This window comes from Aptenodytes patagonicus, chromosome 5 (assembly GCF_965638725.1).
Source record: "Aptenodytes patagonicus chromosome 5, bAptPat1.pri.cur, whole genome shotgun sequence".
NCBI lineage: Eukaryota > Metazoa > Chordata > Aves > Sphenisciformes > Spheniscidae > Aptenodytes > Aptenodytes patagonicus.
In genome coordinates this window covers 19239071-19256417 of record NC_134953.1, presented here as the reverse complement: position 1 = coordinate 19256417, position 17347 = coordinate 19239071, and the positions used below count along the sequence as shown (strand labels likewise).

The window sequence follows — 17347 nt, the reverse complement described above, 5'->3', positions numbered from 1 at the left end:
TTTATCTCTGGCTTGCCTTCTAGGAAAGGGGATTATTTTTACATTTCTGTTCTCTTGTACATTTTCAGGGTTCATTCCTCTTAAACGAGATAAAATTTGATACTGAAGTTCTGTGACTTTCTACTCCCGTAATTGTCTGAGTAGTCTGAAGTGCAGGGATGGGATTGCATTGCTAGGTGAATGAAAGTTGCACTGTAGCAGTTTTTCCACAAGATGCCAGCATTGGGCAAGCAGTTACAAGTCCTGGCCACGGACCTTCCTTCTGTTCTAGACGTTTTTGAAGTTGGGTATGAGCAAAAGGATTTTCATTTGGTTTCTTCTGCATTTGCAGAAACTGGATGGCTTGTATAGGTGGACAGTGGAGGTACCCTTAAGTTATTAACCTCATCATCAGGTTGTACTGGATGAGCCCTGTATATTAGAGTTTGCAAGACTGATTATCTTTCACCTTCATTACTAGTGTTACAACCCTGACACTTCCAGAAAAGTCAGTGGAAACAGTTGGTAATTGGAGAACTGTAGGCACAGACTGGATCTCTTCCCTCTGAATACATGCATCCATGCTTTAGTACCTAGGGCATTCTTCCTCTCTGATAGCTGTGGTTTTTTCATGACTAATCTGGATTATAACAGTTAGAAAGAGGCAGTTAGACCAAGTCTTTCCTCCATGCCTGGCTGCATTTTCCTTTTTTTCTGCAGATGCTGAAAAAGGCTGCCATTTCCTTCATGTCCTGAGCTGTGTTCGGCAGAGCTACAACCCCTCTCTGGCTGAAGTGGTGATGCACCGTGTCTTGGAACTGCTGGAGAGTAACAGTGATGTTGTCAGCACTATGGAAGGATATTATATGGCGTTTTAAAGAGAGAAGATACGATACATTCATTCTGGTCCATTCAGGATAAAGGAGGGAAGAAGGAGGGGTTGAGTGACCCTGTAAAGCTGCTATTATCTGGTCTGATCTACATGGGGGAAAAAAAGAGCATTCTGATTCTCCAAATGTTGTTTTGGTCCAGCTCTAGAGAAATTGTTCAAATAGTTGTTTTAATGTTCTTGCTGACTTCCTCGCTATTCCTAGTGAAAGTTGCATCAAACTGATTCTGGACATCCTAATACAGCAAGGGAGCTGATAAAGAAGTTGGGCTCTTTCCCTGCAGTAAGATGTGACATGGCCGTTCTCACATTTACATCCAGTGAGCCCTAAAGAAAAGTCACTGCTGAAGAGCGCTGTTTACAGCAGTGGTCATGTCAGGACTCGTTTTTCTGGCTTAAAGAATGATCCTGTGATCTTTCCATATGGTAATAGCTGTGGATCTTTCTTTTTATGTATACTTCATAATAGCTAGAGAAAGGACATGCAAGCAAACAATCAAAAGATTTGCCTGTCCTTCCTGGCAGTGTTGGTGTACCCATGCCTGTAAATATGTATTACTGAATGTGCACAGTTTTCCCACTACTAAAGCAGTCCTCATCTTTCTCTGAAAAGTAATATTCAGGAATGGGATCCTGCATCCCTTCCCCATCCTGCAACCTTGCCCACTGCTTATCAAGCATGTCTGGATTCCCCTGGCTACCGTGTGCGCTAGTGATGCATGTTGTTGCAGATTCTGTTCAGACCAGAATTCTCAAAATCAGCCACTGTTTTGCTGTTTATTTTTAAATTGCTTCCTACATCATAAATGGTAAACCATAAATCAGATGCTTTGGAAAAGAAAATATGAATGCTAGCAAGACCCACTGTAATCTTCATGTCCCTGTTGCCTTTTGTGTCTTCTATTCCTTGTCACCTCTGGGGAAGAATACTATCCATATCGGTGCTTGCAGAGGAGCGCAAGACATTGATGAAATAACATTGGCCTAAAGAAGGTTACCGTGCAAGACGTTTTATCTGGAATAATCAGAACTCTTGTTATGTGCCACAGTTCAAAGCCCGGAGCTGTTCAGTATTTATCCTTAGAGAGGACTTGCTGCTGCAGGGGCTTGTCTGTTTAATTAATCTGTTTAATTAATGGTGTGGAGGTGAGACCTTTAACTGGAAAAGAGTAGAAAGGGTTGAATGTACCCTTCCTCTATCCTCTGCACCTTCCCTGTAACAGTTGAAATAGCAGACTCCCGGGAGGCAGATGTGGTGGTAAAGCCCTATAAGGATTGATACAGCAGGGAAAAATAAACCATATGCATGAGGAAAGCCAGTGAGTAGCCCCATGTGTGCCAGGCCTCTGGTTTGTTGTTATATTACATGCCTCATTCCAAGCCCCGGCTGCAGTGAGATATAGGCTAAGAGAAAGGCATGACAAAATATTTGGCATTTGCATTCAGAGGCTTGTCAAAAACTCTGGCCTTAAAGAGATGGTGCGTTTGTCCATAGTGGAAAACTATGTATGAATCATTCTTTTGCTGTAAATTCCTTACTTGTTGCAGGGCTCAATAGTTGGTTTCCCTGCAGGCTGCCCTACTCCTAGTGTTGTTGCTCTGAATTGGATACCTTCTAGTCAGATCTTAATATGGGCCTGAACAGGTGCTGAAAGGATGTACCTGTGCAGAAGAAAATAAGAAGATGAAGAAAGAATTGTAAAAGTCGTCTCTCCCCCCAGCCCCCCACCCCCACCCCAAACATCTCTGGAAAGCAGGGAAAGAAGTCCAGATTCTGAGTGAAGTGGTACTGAGGGGAATTGCAATTTTAATTTATGCCCACAAAAAGGTCTGGTTGGCCACAGGGGAGATTTGCTTCTCAGATTCCTGCTGTGATTACTGATCAGTTTGAAGTGATGCTTAAAAACAAAGGCTATCTATGGAAGAAGTAGTTTGGAGTATCGATTCCTAAATTCAGACTTACTTCAGGAGTTAACCATATGTTACTGCTTGATTATGGAGAAGTCGCCTACTTGGCATGAGTTTGAGGATATTTTAAGGAAAGTATGTGGTGTTTTGGACCATATGGAAGAGCATGGCATCTAATTTAAGAGACTGACTTGGCCATTTTCTTGAAAAGTTCTATATTAGCAGAATATGATTTTACTGGGAAAGGGTTAAAAGAACTCTGCTAGCTCAGTGGGAAAGGTGATCTCCTCTCTTAGGTTAGAAGAGAGAAAGACTGTGGTTCTCCTGAGGGTGTCAGCCAAGTGTGTGGGCTGGGTGAGTTTTGGGAGGAGCACTGCACAGCTGAATCTTGGAGGAAAAGATAGTCTGGAGATCGTATTGCTCTTTAGGGTCTCTTTAAAGTAAGTTCGTACCAAAATAGGATTACATCTTTGTCCTCTGCAGCTTCTATAGTCATACACGCAGCATCTAATGTGTTCTGTCGCCTCCAACTTTGATGCTGCACTTTCTGTGTTTTAGATGCGTTTCTGTGTGTAAAGTCTGCCTAAAACCTCTGGCCACCTATTTTCTATGCATTGGAGGTTGATGCAGACACAAAGTATCTTCCCTCTCTGTTCTGCCCCTGTTGCAATTTAAAAGCACTGATCAACTGTGAAGTGTCAGAGATGAGGTGGGAAGAATTCATCTCAGGAAAGACAGATAAGTGACTCTGGAAAGAACCTGCCCTTGGAAGTTTTAAAGCTGGTCCTTACTGGCGATGCTGGACTCTTGTGATTGGGGGTGCATTCTGTTGGAGATTGCTCTCCAAGAACAGGAAAAAAGGATTTTTCTCACTTGAGTTAACTCAGGGAAATATGAACGAACACAAGAGAGCCTACAGTTTTTGCAAGAGTGAGAGGTTAAAGTAAAACTAATGGAGGAGCCTAGATTTAAGTTACACAGATTCTAATTCTGAATAACTGTACGGAATAGTTGTGCCTTAAGCTTGCATGCTTTATTTTTTCCACAGTAGCCACCCAACACGGACTAACACTTACTCTGAGTGCATTCCCTCTTGTACCTACAGGGAATACCATATGCATATGCCTGCACAGAAGTACCCCAGCTAGCTGTGGGAGCACAGAGCTCACTGTAGGTTGATTTACCCATTTACTCAGTATCTCTACAGTATGCTTCTGTGACAGCAGTCTAGACATACCCATATTGGTATAAGTCACCTTTATGTAAGTCTAACTACACACACTAGGGCTTTTACTGCTAATAAACTGTCTCTCTGTTTCAAGATCATATCCTTAACCAAGAGAGTCGTATCATGCACACTGTTAAAATTCTTAGACTTAGACCACACCTCCAAAATATTGTGCATTCAGTGAAAGCATGCTTTCTTGTTTTGTTTAATTTGAAAACTTGTTAGGCAACACAATTATTACTGGTTTATTAAAGGACTTTGAAGGTGGCACTTTAATGTAAAACTGACAAGTGAGAATTCATGTTGTAGGACTGCTTCATGGCCAGTTCCAGTTTCCATAGAAACAGTTATGGCAGTAAAAGGCAGGTAAGTAAAATGGAGTTTTTAAAAGCAGTCAGCATTTTTATGTTACCTTAAAAAGGTATGTTTCCATAGAAATGTAGCATCTGAGAACAAAAATTACCACGGACTTTTAATATTCTATTCTAGCAAAATGTAAGGTGATTGCTTTTCTGGTGAGGAAACGAAGGAACAACTCCACCTTCAGTGCCCGCCATCTGCTTAGGTGAGAGAAGAGATGAGGTTGCTTCATGGCTCAGTTTCCCTCTTTTGTAAATTGGGGATAATACAGCTCCCTGTGTAGGGCATAAGCCTCTATTTTTCTTAATGTTAGTCTTAAAAGCTCTTGAGATCTGTTGGTGAGAGCTGTTAGAGAAGAAATCTGTGGGAGTGGATGAATGGATAGATGCTGGAGTGGGACTTAGTTCTAGTCCAAGCCCCACTTTTGCTAATAGCTTTATCTTTCTCTGCCTCTCTTTCCACACGTATTGTTTTGCCTGTCTTGTCTTTTTGCTCTCCAGGTCCTATGAGGCAATAATGGTCTCCCTGTTTTTATTTGTACTAAATATTTTTCCTGGAATCCTGTTCCCTCTTATGACTTCTTAAAAATAGAAATCCAGATAAATGAGTTCTGAGTGTTCTCGTTCTCAAATCTTTGGATTGTAAATTTGTACCCATGAGGGTATGTATTTTACAGAAGCTACCTGGGAAATGAAGCTTTTCTTTCAAAGTAATAAATGAAAAATTTAAAGATTCGCTACATGACTGAAAGCTGTTACTTTTGTGAATCTGTCCATACGTGCGTATTCCAGTGATGAACACCATAAATAATAAGGAGTTGCTAATTCATTATTCAAAATGAGAATTCATCAATGAGCAGCCAATGAGGCATGGAGCCACATGGAGAATTATGAGACAAAGTACTGAAAATCTGCTTGTCAAAGAAATGCAGTTTGGTTTACTTTGGAAGTAAGCCGATCCTGTGGGGAAAAGATGTGCCTAGCAAAGATTTGTGTCTTTATACTTACCTCTAAAAGGGAAGAGAGCAAGTTCAGATCCCATGGGCAACCTGAATTTTGAAACTTCCTGTCAGTGCGGTGCTGCGTTCTTTATTGCCGTCTTTCAGCACAGTCTCCAGCCCTCCTGCCCCAACCCTACAGGCTAGCGAGCAAACAAAAGTTCAGCGCAGAGATAAAAGAATAGTTATAATAATTGGTTACCATACTCCAGGAGCCCCAGCATTACAGAAACATTTTTGTGGATGTTTGTTGGCAGCAGGGAAATACCGAGTTGGGGATCTTGGGTTTCATTCCCAGCAATATACCCCGTCAGGCACAGAGGCTTTCCCCCTTAATTTATTCCATCTATTTCTGCTCTCCACTCTCTCTAACTGTCATTTCTCGGGCCCTTCATTTCATTCACAGTCTTATGGCTCATCTCTGCACCACGGATCCTGGTCAAACCTCCTTCCTCTCTATTTTGTTCCCTTTTTCTTTCTTAACTCAAATATCCTTGTCAGCATCTGGCAATTGAACGTTTCAGTATAATCCCCCTGCTTACCTGACCTGGCACTGTTCACAACTCGTTCCAATTCCAGCAGGCTGTGCTTCACTCCTTGTCTAGGCATGAGAAGAGGCAGATATAATCCACTTTACTCTTGAGCTTTCTTCCCCATGTAGTTTGCAGCAGGAAAGAGCTGCTATTTCAGGAAAACAACACTTTTTCCACCCCACCCTCCCAAAGAACCAGTAGCACCCTCAGAGATTCTAGTGGTGGTTTTCTTGCAGGTATCCAAGTACAAAATAAATATAATTAAAAAAATAAAACACTTGTGTCTTGCCCAAACCTGAGCAAGCACAAGTCATGCCCCCGACAGAAGCCATCTGCCTCTCCCTGCCACTTCCACGTCCTTGCAGATTTCATTGCAGACATGATCTGTAAGGTTGATGTGGACTTCTAGTTTGTGTGTCTACTACTTAGTGTGTCTCCTTTTAGCCTGTTTTTTTCTGAGAAAGTGTGATTATACTCTGACGTGATTATGCTGGGTGTCTGGGCATTTGTCAACTTCCATCCCACCACCCCAAGTGACTTTGTAATCTGTTGGCTAGTTAAGAGGGGTGAAGGACGCTGAGCTGTTACGGTCTTGCACATTTTTAGAAAATGGATGCACTGATAGAAGAGGGAAGCCCAAATTAGTGCCTCCATTAAGGGGAAGGAAGAAACTCAGTCATACAACACTAGAGAAACCACACACGAGACAGTCCCAAGGAACCTGTTTTTGTAACTTCAGTAACTTCAGCTGCCACAAGAAGTACTTGTTCTGCAGTGCTCTTTTAAGAAATGACTGGACTGTTTTTCCTGAAGTTTGCTCGTAGAGATCACCCCAAGGCAGACATTTGTGATGGGAAACTGCAAATCAAACTGTTAAAATCTGGTAAAGTTACAGCATCTACATCAGGGTACAAAGTTGAGTAACTGATCGTAAGGGATGGCACCAGCCCATTCCCACTAATACCTTTTAAATGTGCAATAGAAGCTATACTAATCTAGTCACAGTAATTTACAAGTTGAAACCAGCCCAGATTAACAAAATTGCCTCAGCATAACATAACCAGGAATTTGCTGGTGAAAGAAATAACCTAAAGGAACGATTTTCAGCAAGTGTTGAACTACTGAACGGTGCAGTGCCAATTAACCTGGCACAACATGTCCTACAGCTCTTGTTTTAGCTTGCTTTTTGTTATTGATTGGCAAAATGAATGCTCCTTCTCTACCAGCTAGCACTGGAGCTCTCTGCCACCTTAGCCTGTGATGAACAAGCAGACAGGAAAGTTGTCCCACCTCTGCTGTGAACAAGGTAAGAGAAATCACAAATGTATGTCACTGCGTTAACAGCCAATGTGATTAAATGAAGCATGTGCCAAGTCCGTTATTGACCTGGAAAGTTCATGGATCCTCCCAGGGGTGGAGACCTCATCCAAATATTACAATGATATTTGGAAATAGGAGGGAGGAATCGGTTCCCTCAAATGTCTTCCCCAACAATAGAGTCATGCAAGCCCTGCAGGCCTACCTGATTCTAAGATGTGCTTTTTTTGGCCAGGTACGGACGTGGTAGGGAAATGAAAAGGTTGCTTGGAGTTGGGTTTTTCTCCTATTGCGAAAATGTAAGTTATTCACATTGAGACCATAGGAGTTGTCCTTGCGTGCATGTAAAACTCTTCTTTGCTGTAATGTCCACAAAAAACCAAAACAAAGCTGTAACAAGCCAGCTGGTGTTCTGAAACTACTGCCTCCACTCTCTCATTGTTTTCTTCCCTCACCTTGTCTTTTTTTCACAAATAAAATCTCTTGAACTTAATTCCTGGTTTAAAGTAGTTACAGTCTCTCTCTTTGTCCTTCTGTGAGTACAGTGATCCAGGACAAACATAACAGGAGCAAACTGATACAGAGAGGAGTTTTTGTTGGAACTCTTAACGTAGGAAAGGATGAGAAATACAGAGGAAGCTGAGGGAGGAGGATTTAGCACAAAGATGTTTGAAATTAGTCCCACTGAAAAAGGCTAAAGAAATAATTGCCTAATGATGCTTTAGACATCTGTTTCAGAACAGGCAGCAGGTGTTGCATGTAATGAAAGCAAGGACTTGTACTATTTTATTTTCTGCAATTAGAAAGCAGGGGAGGAAATGAGGGCAGGAAAAAATGGAGTAGGAGAACATTTATCATAAACAGCTGGAAAAATTTATATAGAGCACAGTAATATTTATATGCTCTTCCTCTGCCTTCCTTATGCTATCCTTTAACAGTTCCTCTGTTTTGTCCTTTCTAAAAGAGCAACGCCTTGGATGCTCAAAGTTAGATGCTGAAGTAAGAGCTGGCCACCAAAATGCCTTATAGAATCATAGAATCATTAAGGTTGGAAAAGACCTCTAAGATCATTGACTCCAACCATCGACCCAACACCACCATGCCCACTAAACCATGTCCCTAAGCACCTCATCTACACGTCTTTTAAATACCTCCAGGGATGGGGACTCAACCACTTCCCTGGGCGGCCTCTTCCAATGTTTAACCACTCTTTCAGTAAAGAAATTTTTCCTCACGTCCAATCTAAACCTCCCCTGGCGCAACTTGAGGCCATTTCCTCTCGTCCTATCGCTTGTTACTTGGGAGAAGAGACCGACACCCACCTCGCTACAACCTCCTGTCAGGGAGTTGTAGAGAGCGATGAGGTCTCCCCTCAGCCTCCTTTTCTCCAGGCTAAACAACCCCAGTTCCTTCAGCCGCTCCTCATAAGACTCGTTCTCCAGACCCTTCACCAGCCTCGTTGCCCTTCTCTGGACACGCTCCAGCACCTCAACGTCCTTCTTGTAGTGAGGGGCCCAAAACTGAACACAGTATTCGAAGTGCGGCCTCACCAGTGCCGAGTACAGGGGGACGATCACTTCCCTACTCCTGCTGGCCACACTATTTCTGAGACAGGCCAGGATGCCATTGGCCTTCTTGGCCGCCTGGGCACACTGCCGGCTCATGTTCAGCCGGCTGTCGACCAGCACCCCCAGGTCCTTTTCCGACAGGCAGCTTTCCAGCCACTCTTCCCCAAGCCTGTAGCGCTGCATGGGGTTGTTGTGGCCAAAGTGCAGGACCCGGCACTTGGCCTTGTTGAATCTCATACAGTTGGCCTCGGCCCATCGATCCAGCCTGTCCAGGTCCCTCTGCAGAGCCTTCCTACCCTTGAGCAGATCAACACGCCCGCCCAACTTGGTGTCGTCTGCAAACTTACTGAGGGAGCACTTGATCCCCTCATCCAGATCATTGATAAAGATATTGAACAAGACCGGCCCCAGTACTGATCCCTGGGGAACACCGCTCGTGACCGGCCGCCAACTGGATGTAACTCCATTCACCACAACTCTCTGGGCCCGGCCGTCCAGCCAGTTTTTGACCCAGCGCAGAGTACACCTGTCTAAGCCGTGAGCCGCCAGCTTCTCTAGGAGAATGCTGTGGGAGACGGTGTCAAAGGCCTTACTGAAGTCCAGGTAGACCACATCCACAGCCTTTCCCTCACCCACTAGCTGGGTCACCTGGTCATAGAAGGAGATCAGGTTGGTCAAGCAGGACCTGCCTCTCATGAACCTGTGCTGGCTGGGCCTGATCCCCTGGTTGTCCCGCAAAGGATGCCTTTGAGGATCAAAATGTTCAGGACGATGTAATTGTCACTTAGCCAGATGCTGTTACTAACTGATGGAAACAGTCCTGAAGGAGAAGCTGCCCTTGACTCCCGTTAGTGAAATGGTCTTTAGGGTTGCATCCCTGGTGCTGCATGGCCATAGCTTACACATGCCTGGATCCAAATAAATGCCTGGAATTATGTGGATGGTGTGTTCGCTGCTCCAAGCTGAAAAGCATACCTACACCAGGCCCTGCTAGAGAAACTATAGCTCCACTTTGCACGAGACATTTTCTGGTTTGAGATGATCTCATTCCTTTTCCCAAGCAATAAACATCCTACAGGGCATTTGGTTTTCCAAGTATCTCCACTACTGCCCTACAAAGTCTAACCTGGGAATGACTGGGGGAAAAAAATACTTTTTGTGTCTACCCATGGGATAATATTGCTGCTAAGGAGGTCCAAAAGTGCTCCTCCTAAAGAAGTCTCTCTGCTGGGAAAACCACTTTGCTTTTGCATGAAGGTAACTCAAAAAAAAAAAAAAAAAAAAAAATCAATGCACTCCACTGCTGAGTGGTAGAGGTTGCATGTTTCAGATTTCTCCTTCTAGTGTCAAGCTTGTGCTTTTGTCATCTATGGTCTAACTGCAGTTCTATGACTAACTTTTCATAAGGTTTTATTGATATGTTTTTATAATTCACAGTCCATCAGTCAAATGTTTTCTGGTTTGGATATTGGCACATAAACTCTTCTACTTTCTCTAGGGGATGTGCAGCCAAATAAAATTACTGTGTGGTTTCAGAAGGGGTTGAATGAGTAAAAATAGTGCACAAGGAAATTCAAGTTTTAAAAGGGCTTGGTGGAAATTTTAGATCTGTTAATACGGAGGACTTGGTGGTGTCCATGTATTTACTTAGAGGAAACATGGGAAGAAAATGCGAAGAAAGACTACTTCTTCCTAGATTGACTCTATTTGCAATAAGCCTGCATTTTCAATAATGGATTGTGAAGTTTTTTGCAGAGGATGAAGCAGAAGCCAGTCTCAAAACGTGCTATTTTGGGAACAGCAAGAGTGGCTGAAGTCAGGGATAGCATCCAGGAAGGAACCTGGGGAATCCCAATCCAAACCTGTGATCAGTTTGATAAACTTCAGCTGTCTCAAACATAAGCCTGACATGTATATAATAAATAAAGAAAAGTGTGGTTTGGGCTTGCTTTATTTTATTCTTTTTAACTGTGTCAACAGATCTCTACAAAGCCTTCGTAACAATGGAAAAGTACAAGGTGTATGTGGATGAAAAACAGTCTGCAATTTGCTGCTACTACCCTAAACAGAGCATGCAGTGCACATACTGCTGTTGGAAATCCTTCATCCACAACTCAGGTGAGAGAGGACTGAAAAATAATATTAGTCATGAAAAGGTTAAATTGTAAGATAGCTGCCTCAAGAAAAGGGTAATCTATAATTTAAGTCAAGAGGGTGAAGAAGCTCTTTCATAATGTAAGTAAAAGCTGTTATGCCATTGGGAAAGCATGTACACTGCTAGCAGGGGGAATGATTATTATTTTGGTTTCTCCATTATACGAGCTTGCACACAGGGGCAGATAAAGCAGCACTCTCTGGTGAGGAGGCTGGGACGGGAAGGGGCACGCCACTGTGCTCAGGGGGCTGCTCTGCCAGGACTGCAGCTGGTTTCTTCGGCCCCCTTCTACCACATTAGCTGGGCCTGTTTATCTCTGGAGTGAATTTCATTTGAAGAGCAGTAATCTCCCAAGAAGATGAAATGCAATTGGCTTTTAAAAAATAGGAAAAAAAGATCACATCGTGCTTTGTGTTTCAGAGTTTGAGATTTGAATGCCAGACAGGCTCTACTATTCTTGTCGCTCCTATCAAAAGACGTGTATGTCGAAACCCTGAAGTGGAAGGACCGCATGGAAAGCAGCCCTTTTAAGAAGCTGAGGTTTTGTAAGTACAGAAGCTGAGATGGGAGTGTAACAAAGGCTCTGTGTTGTGCTGTTGCAGATCAGAGCCAAAAAAACCCTAAGGGGCACATCCCTAGTACCATGTCTAGCAGATTATGCATGCAACTCCAGTTGCCAGTAATGAGTTGTGTGGCTAATCTGTCATGCGCAGCACCGAAATGCTCCCCTTCCCCCCAGGGGCTGAGCTCATGGGGCACTTTGCTTCCCCCCAGGGTGCTGAGCACCATTAGAGCCTCTTCTAGCTAGTGGGACAGGAAAACACTGTGTTCGACCTGGCTGCCCAGCCCTGGCAAACAGAAAAGCAAAACCAGGAAAGAAAAGTCATCTTTAGCAGCAACTTGAGCCACTGCAGACAGGGTTGTTAGGCCATAGTATGGTTAATATTCAGGGGGTTTTACTTATCTCCGGTGATATGCCATGAATTAATAAAAGGCATCAGAAATGGCTCTAATGGAGCACAGAAAAGTCTGTCCCTTGTTTTATTGTCTCACTGATTTCATGATCCAAGTGTTTTCAATTTACAACTCAAATGCTTATTTACAAAAAATTTGCCAGCATGACAAAGTCCTCTTGAAATATGAAAACTCAAGTCATGCTCCAGCTCTGAGACCGTCACACACACATTCTGTCACGCATCAGCTTTTGCTGTAATTGGAGCAGAGCCTAGGTTGCTGGGCTGTAGCTGTATGAGATCTGTGAGGCTAATGTGATTACCTGTTTGGCCAAAAAAAGAAAAAAAATTTCTTTGCCCAAATGCCCACCTAGCAAATGAGTAGATAAAAGCTTTTTAAATAGCTGGTTTATGTCAGTCTTCAGAAGTCTGAATTTCCCAGGGTATTCCTCAGGTGAACTTTATCGGAAGCATGAGTCCGTAAAGGTGAATTATTAAATCAGCTGTTGATATTAATATATGTATTAAAATTGTTAATAATAGCAGTGGTATTCCCATGTAATGACAGGACTTCAGTAATGGAGACTTTAAGAAAAAAATGTAAATACTAGGAGATTTAGGATTAAAATCCCTAGAGTTAGTTATTTTCCTACAAATTCGCAGTGCCTCGGCCTTTGCATTCATGGTCCTAGTCAGGTACGGGCTCTTCCGCACGCAGGGTCGGTCATCCAACAAGCCTGCCATGCTCTTCGCTGTGTACTCAGTCTTTCTCTCATTCAGTCCCAGCAGCCGGAGCCTGGCTCTCCAGCACGAGGCTGCAAAGCGCCGTCAGCTTCATTTTCCCAGCTGCTGCCTAAGAGAGGAGCAGATTTTCCCAAGCCCGCAGCATAATAAGGGGTTTCAGTTATTTTCTGCCAGTCTTGCAGTAGTCTGGGATCGGACTCCCACTAGACTGGGTGTTGTACATATTTTAAAAGAACAATCCATGCCCCTAGCAACATGCATTTTTCCTATCTAGACGGAGGGATGCAGCAAACAAACAAGGAGAGCAGAAGGTGGCGGTGAACACAAAACCGGCAGACGATGGAGGAGGAGGGGAGCCAGGATCTGTACAAGGGCTGGGCAGGCTTCGCAGCTGGAGAAGGTTGTCTAGCACGATGGAGAATCAAGTTGTCTTGAATAGAGGAAAGGTGAACGGTGGACCAGGTGCTGTGAAAGTACGGGGTAGACACCAAGGGAGCACAAACCCCAAAGCACTGGTTTCAGGTTGGACCAAAACCAGCAGCTCCTTCCTTACAAGAGCAGATGAGAGTACCACTGGTAAAAAGATGCCAGTTAGTAAGAATGTCAGGAAAGATGGCGCAGAGTGTTTGGAGAATGATGTATTTTGTCTCTTTACCTCACAATGACATGTTTTGAAGGCTGATTTAAAACAAACCCTGAGTGTTTTTAATGATGGGGGGGGCCTTTTTTTTTTTTTTTTGATGGGGTGATAGGAGAAGGGGATGGAATGTGTAATATATATTGATAGCGGCTCACAGGAAAGAGGCATCCAAGACCCAAAAGGCTGGCCACGCCAGGCATATTTTTATCAATGGGTTATTTGAATATTTACATTTTCAAGGAAGAATTTTCTTTGTTTGCTCTGCACACCAGGGACTTCTTGGCCAGTCTAAACAGTAAAGGTCTCTAATGTAAATAATTGCTCTGCTGCCTTGTGTCATGCATGAGGGTTAGAGGTGGGAAGTCCCTCAAAGAGGAGGAGGGAAGAGGGTGCTCTGAAGGAGAAAAGGCAAGCCTGAAAAGTGACGACAGAGGTGGGCACATCAGCTTTTTCCTTCTGTCGCCCTCCCCGTTACCAAAAGCTGGTCTCATGTGTGCCTGTGCACATCCTAGGGTGGGATGCCGGGATTTTAGCATTTTATGTCAGTTCACTAGTTTTGGTAAACTGTGTGTAGTAGCTGAGGAGGGAGGAGAAAGCTGCCTCAGAGCATCTTTCCCTGGCATTATGCAGCAGGTTCCCACCTGGCAGCAGTCGGTGGCGGTGTGCTGATGGTGCTGCTCCTCATTTTCCTTCTTTTTTTAAGCTGCTCGTGGAAACCAGCTATGGTTTGAAACTAACTGCTTTCAAACATCAGCCTTCAGGCTCAACTATCTATGGTTTTGTGACTCTAGCGTCTCTCTCATGATCGTTGTTGCAGGGCTAATAACCCTTGTAAAAGTTGTGATTCAGAAACTGTGCCTGTAGCGGGTATAATGAAATCACATTGAGATTGACCATTCTCACTGTAAATATGGGGCTTTTTTTTTCTAGGAGCTGGGACCTTTCAGCGCTCCTAGGCTTGCAGGTCTGGAGCTGTCACAGCACTTTGGACGCTTACTGGAAAATCTGCATGGGCTGCTGTTGAAGAGCCTTCAGAGGAATGAGAGATCTTGGTGACTTCAGTTAATTTGGTGAATAGCTAATGAATGTCATGAAACGAGCTGAGGGCTGGAAGATCACACGTAAGTTCCCATTTCTGATGTAACTTTAAAATAATCATATGCAAAGTAACGACGCATTATTGAAAAAAGAAAAAAAAACCCTGAAATTTCTAGGGCAAACTCTTCTTGACGTGTGACTGGGGAAGATGATGCTGATTTATCTGTGTAAGTATATACAAAGAGCTGAAATGGGTTTATCGCTCTAAAAGCCCACATGACAGAGCGTCTGTGCGACCTTTCTCCAGCTTTGAACCTTCTGCGCCCTGCGGGCCAGGGCAGTGTAGACCTCCCCAAGCGGGGGCTGGCCTTGAGCTCCCAGCTGGAGCCTGGTGGGCTGCAGGCTCAGCCCCGCTCGCTTGAGGGTTTCCGGCGTGACCTTGGCCGGCCGCTCGGGGAGGGTATTTCGGACGCTTTCTGCAGGGATGGAGGGCCCCGGAGGCATCCCGGCCTTCCTCTGCCCCGGGCGGTCCCTTCCCCCGGGGTCTCCCTGAGGCCGGGCCGGGGTGTCCCAGCAGCCCCGCACCGAGGCGGAGCGTGGGGACTCGGTCGGGGTTGGGGGCAGGTCCGGGACGGAGAGGGCCTCCCCCGGCCTTCGCCACCGCCCCGCGGGGTGTGAGGGGGCACCCCGAGGGAGGCCGCGGGCGGCCGCCATCTCAGGGCAGGCCGCGCCCCCCGCCACACGGGGGCGGTGGCTCCCGGTCCCCTCCCGCCCCGTCCCGCCGGCGCCCCCCGGGGCCGCCCGGGGGCGGGGCCGGCGGCCGGGCCCTGCCCCTGCCGCCGCCCCTGCCGCCGCACTGGCCGCGCAGCCTGAGGCAGCGGGCAGGGCGCGGAGCCGGGCCGCCGCCGCGAGGGGGGAGCCGCTGCCGCGGCACGGGGCGGAGCCGGCACCGGGGCATCCTCCCGCCCGCCGCGCCGGCCGGCCGGCATCGCCGCGGCGGGCAGCGAGGCGGAGGGTGCTGCCAGCGTCGGGAGGGAGCGGCGGAGCACCGCCGCGGGGTGCGCGAAGATGCTCTCCTACAGCGTGCTGGACGCCAACGTGGTGGACGTGGAGAAGCGGAGGAACCCCTCGAAGCACTACGTGAGTGGCGGCGGGGCCCGGCCGAGCCCCCGGTCCGCCGCCGGGCGGGCTGCCCGCTTGCGAGGGGCGGCGCACGTGTGCGGGCGACAGGACGGGGCCGGGCGCGGCGCGGTGCCCGGAGCGCGGAGCGTGCCCCGCCGGGCGGGAGGCGCTGCCTCGGGGAGCCGTCCCCCGCCTGACCTTGGGCGAGGCACCCGCCCCCGGGCAGCCCTGGCTGCCGGCGCCCCCGCCCCGTTTGCCCCTGCGGGGTCGCAGGTGAGGCGCCCGCGGGGCTCCGGGCGGCCGGGGGCAGCGGGGACCCACGCGGCGTGCGGAAGGGTAGCTTGCTATGGAAATGCAGCTCTCTTTCCTCGCCCTTTTTCATCCCCTGTTTGGCTGTTGCCTTTCCTTTTTTTTTTTCCCCCCTAAATGTTATAATTTTGAGGTTTCCTTCCCTCCTGAAGGTGGATCTTTCCTTCTTGCTCAGCAAGATCCAGCACAGGATGGGACAGGTCTCTCGGCTCCTTGGTTTGTCTCCATCCTGGCCACGGCACGAGAGTGCCCGGTGGGGAGCGGAGCGAGCCTTTCCTGCCGTAGGGTCAGTGATCCGGAGGTGCTGAATGCATCTTTACTCGTTTTCTCCCATAACACCTTTTTTGAGGGGGGAGCTGGGTTGCATGGTTATCAAGGCAGACTCAGCGTTTGGGATCTCTTTCATCTCTCTTTCGCCTTCCTCCTTTCACACCTTACTGCCAATAGCGCAGCATCAGAGGAGGATTTTTAACAACTTTCCCAGACTCCAGTGTTGCAGGGTGTCATGTGGAAGTGTCTTTGCCTACAGGAGTTTGCAGCATACAGTTGAGTAGCTTTTGCCCATCCACATAAGTAGAGAAGGCATCTTTTCTTCCCTCTCTGGCTGTTTCTGGGTTTTAGTTGCACCAAATCCTTTAACTCTCTCCTCAAAATACAATCTGTATTTTAATACACAGAAGGTTGGATTTTGTGTATAGAGAAGGTAAATCATCCAGCTTTGGCAAGGAAAAGCCTGAGGGGGTGTTGCGTCTGGTGTGAAATCTGAGTATACTGCGTTTCCTGGCATTGCGTGTCTGCCAGATCTCTTCAGAGCTGGTCAGTATTTGAATGGGTTGCCTTGAAAGATAGGGCCAAAGATCGGACATAAAGCTTTGTATTAGTATTTCATATCACTGAGCTTTTTCCTCTAAGGCTTAAACTATAACCCATCTTAAGGCTAGAGGGCACTATGTTGCTGAGAGATGCTGATTTGTAGATGTAAAGCTGAAGCTCTCATCTACCGTGGAATTAAGCATCTTGTGCCCAATGCACAGGAGTGGAAGTTTTAGGTCTCGTGTCCTCTCAGGTTGCCAGCTGGACCTGTGCATTCAGACTATTACTCATTCACCGCTTCCAGGCAGGAAAGGCTTCTTTAGCTTTTGCAAGCTGCGGCTGTGAATTGTGGCTGACACCACTGCAGGCTATTATCTCACCTGAAAGGTGGCGGCAATTCAGCACCAGAGAAGTAGATCTGCCAAGCACAAAGATATACAAAAGAACTGGTAACAATACCTTCCTGATTGCCAAGAGAAATTGACGTTGATAATTACTTATTTGTTGGAAAATAACCACAAACCAAGGATTTAAATCCTGTATTTACAGTTTTGAAAGAAAATATTTCTCATGTTTTCCTGTAGAAACACATCTGTGTTTCCTTGATGATCACTGTCATTGCATTTTAATAACAGTAACCTAAACTGTTCCAAGAAGCTCTCTTTAACGCTTCTAGAGGCAAATCTATTTCTTCCCCTTCACCCTTCTCTCTGTACACCTTTTCTAATATTGTCTTCTGCACAACAGTTCCACATCCCCGTGTGTCCAGTTCTTGGCCAAAAAATCACAAACTA

The 17347-nt window shown here is 46.1% G+C and overlaps 2 protein-coding genes across 4 annotated transcripts in view; both read left to right on the top strand.

The window, feature by feature from the left end:
* Positions 1-2564, top strand: part of STN1 (STN1 subunit of CST complex) — a 48141-nt gene extending 45577 nt beyond the window's left edge. The window contains exon 11 of the mRNA XM_076338116.1: positions 700-2564. Coding sequence (XP_076194231.1) covers positions 700-857 — 158 coding nt within the window. The 3' untranslated portion in view covers positions 858-2564. The remainder of the gene's footprint in view (positions 1-699) is intronic.
* A 12813-nt stretch (positions 2565-15377) lies between these two features.
* Positions 15378-17347, top strand: part of SH3PXD2A (SH3 and PX domains 2A) — a 265522-nt gene continuing 263552 nt past the window's right edge. For all 3 annotated transcript variants that reach the window (XM_076338945.1, XM_076338946.1, XM_076338944.1), the window contains exon 1: positions 15378-15449. In XM_076338945.1, coding sequence (XP_076195060.1) covers positions 15378-15449 — 72 coding nt within the window. The remainder of the gene's footprint in view (positions 15450-17347) is intronic.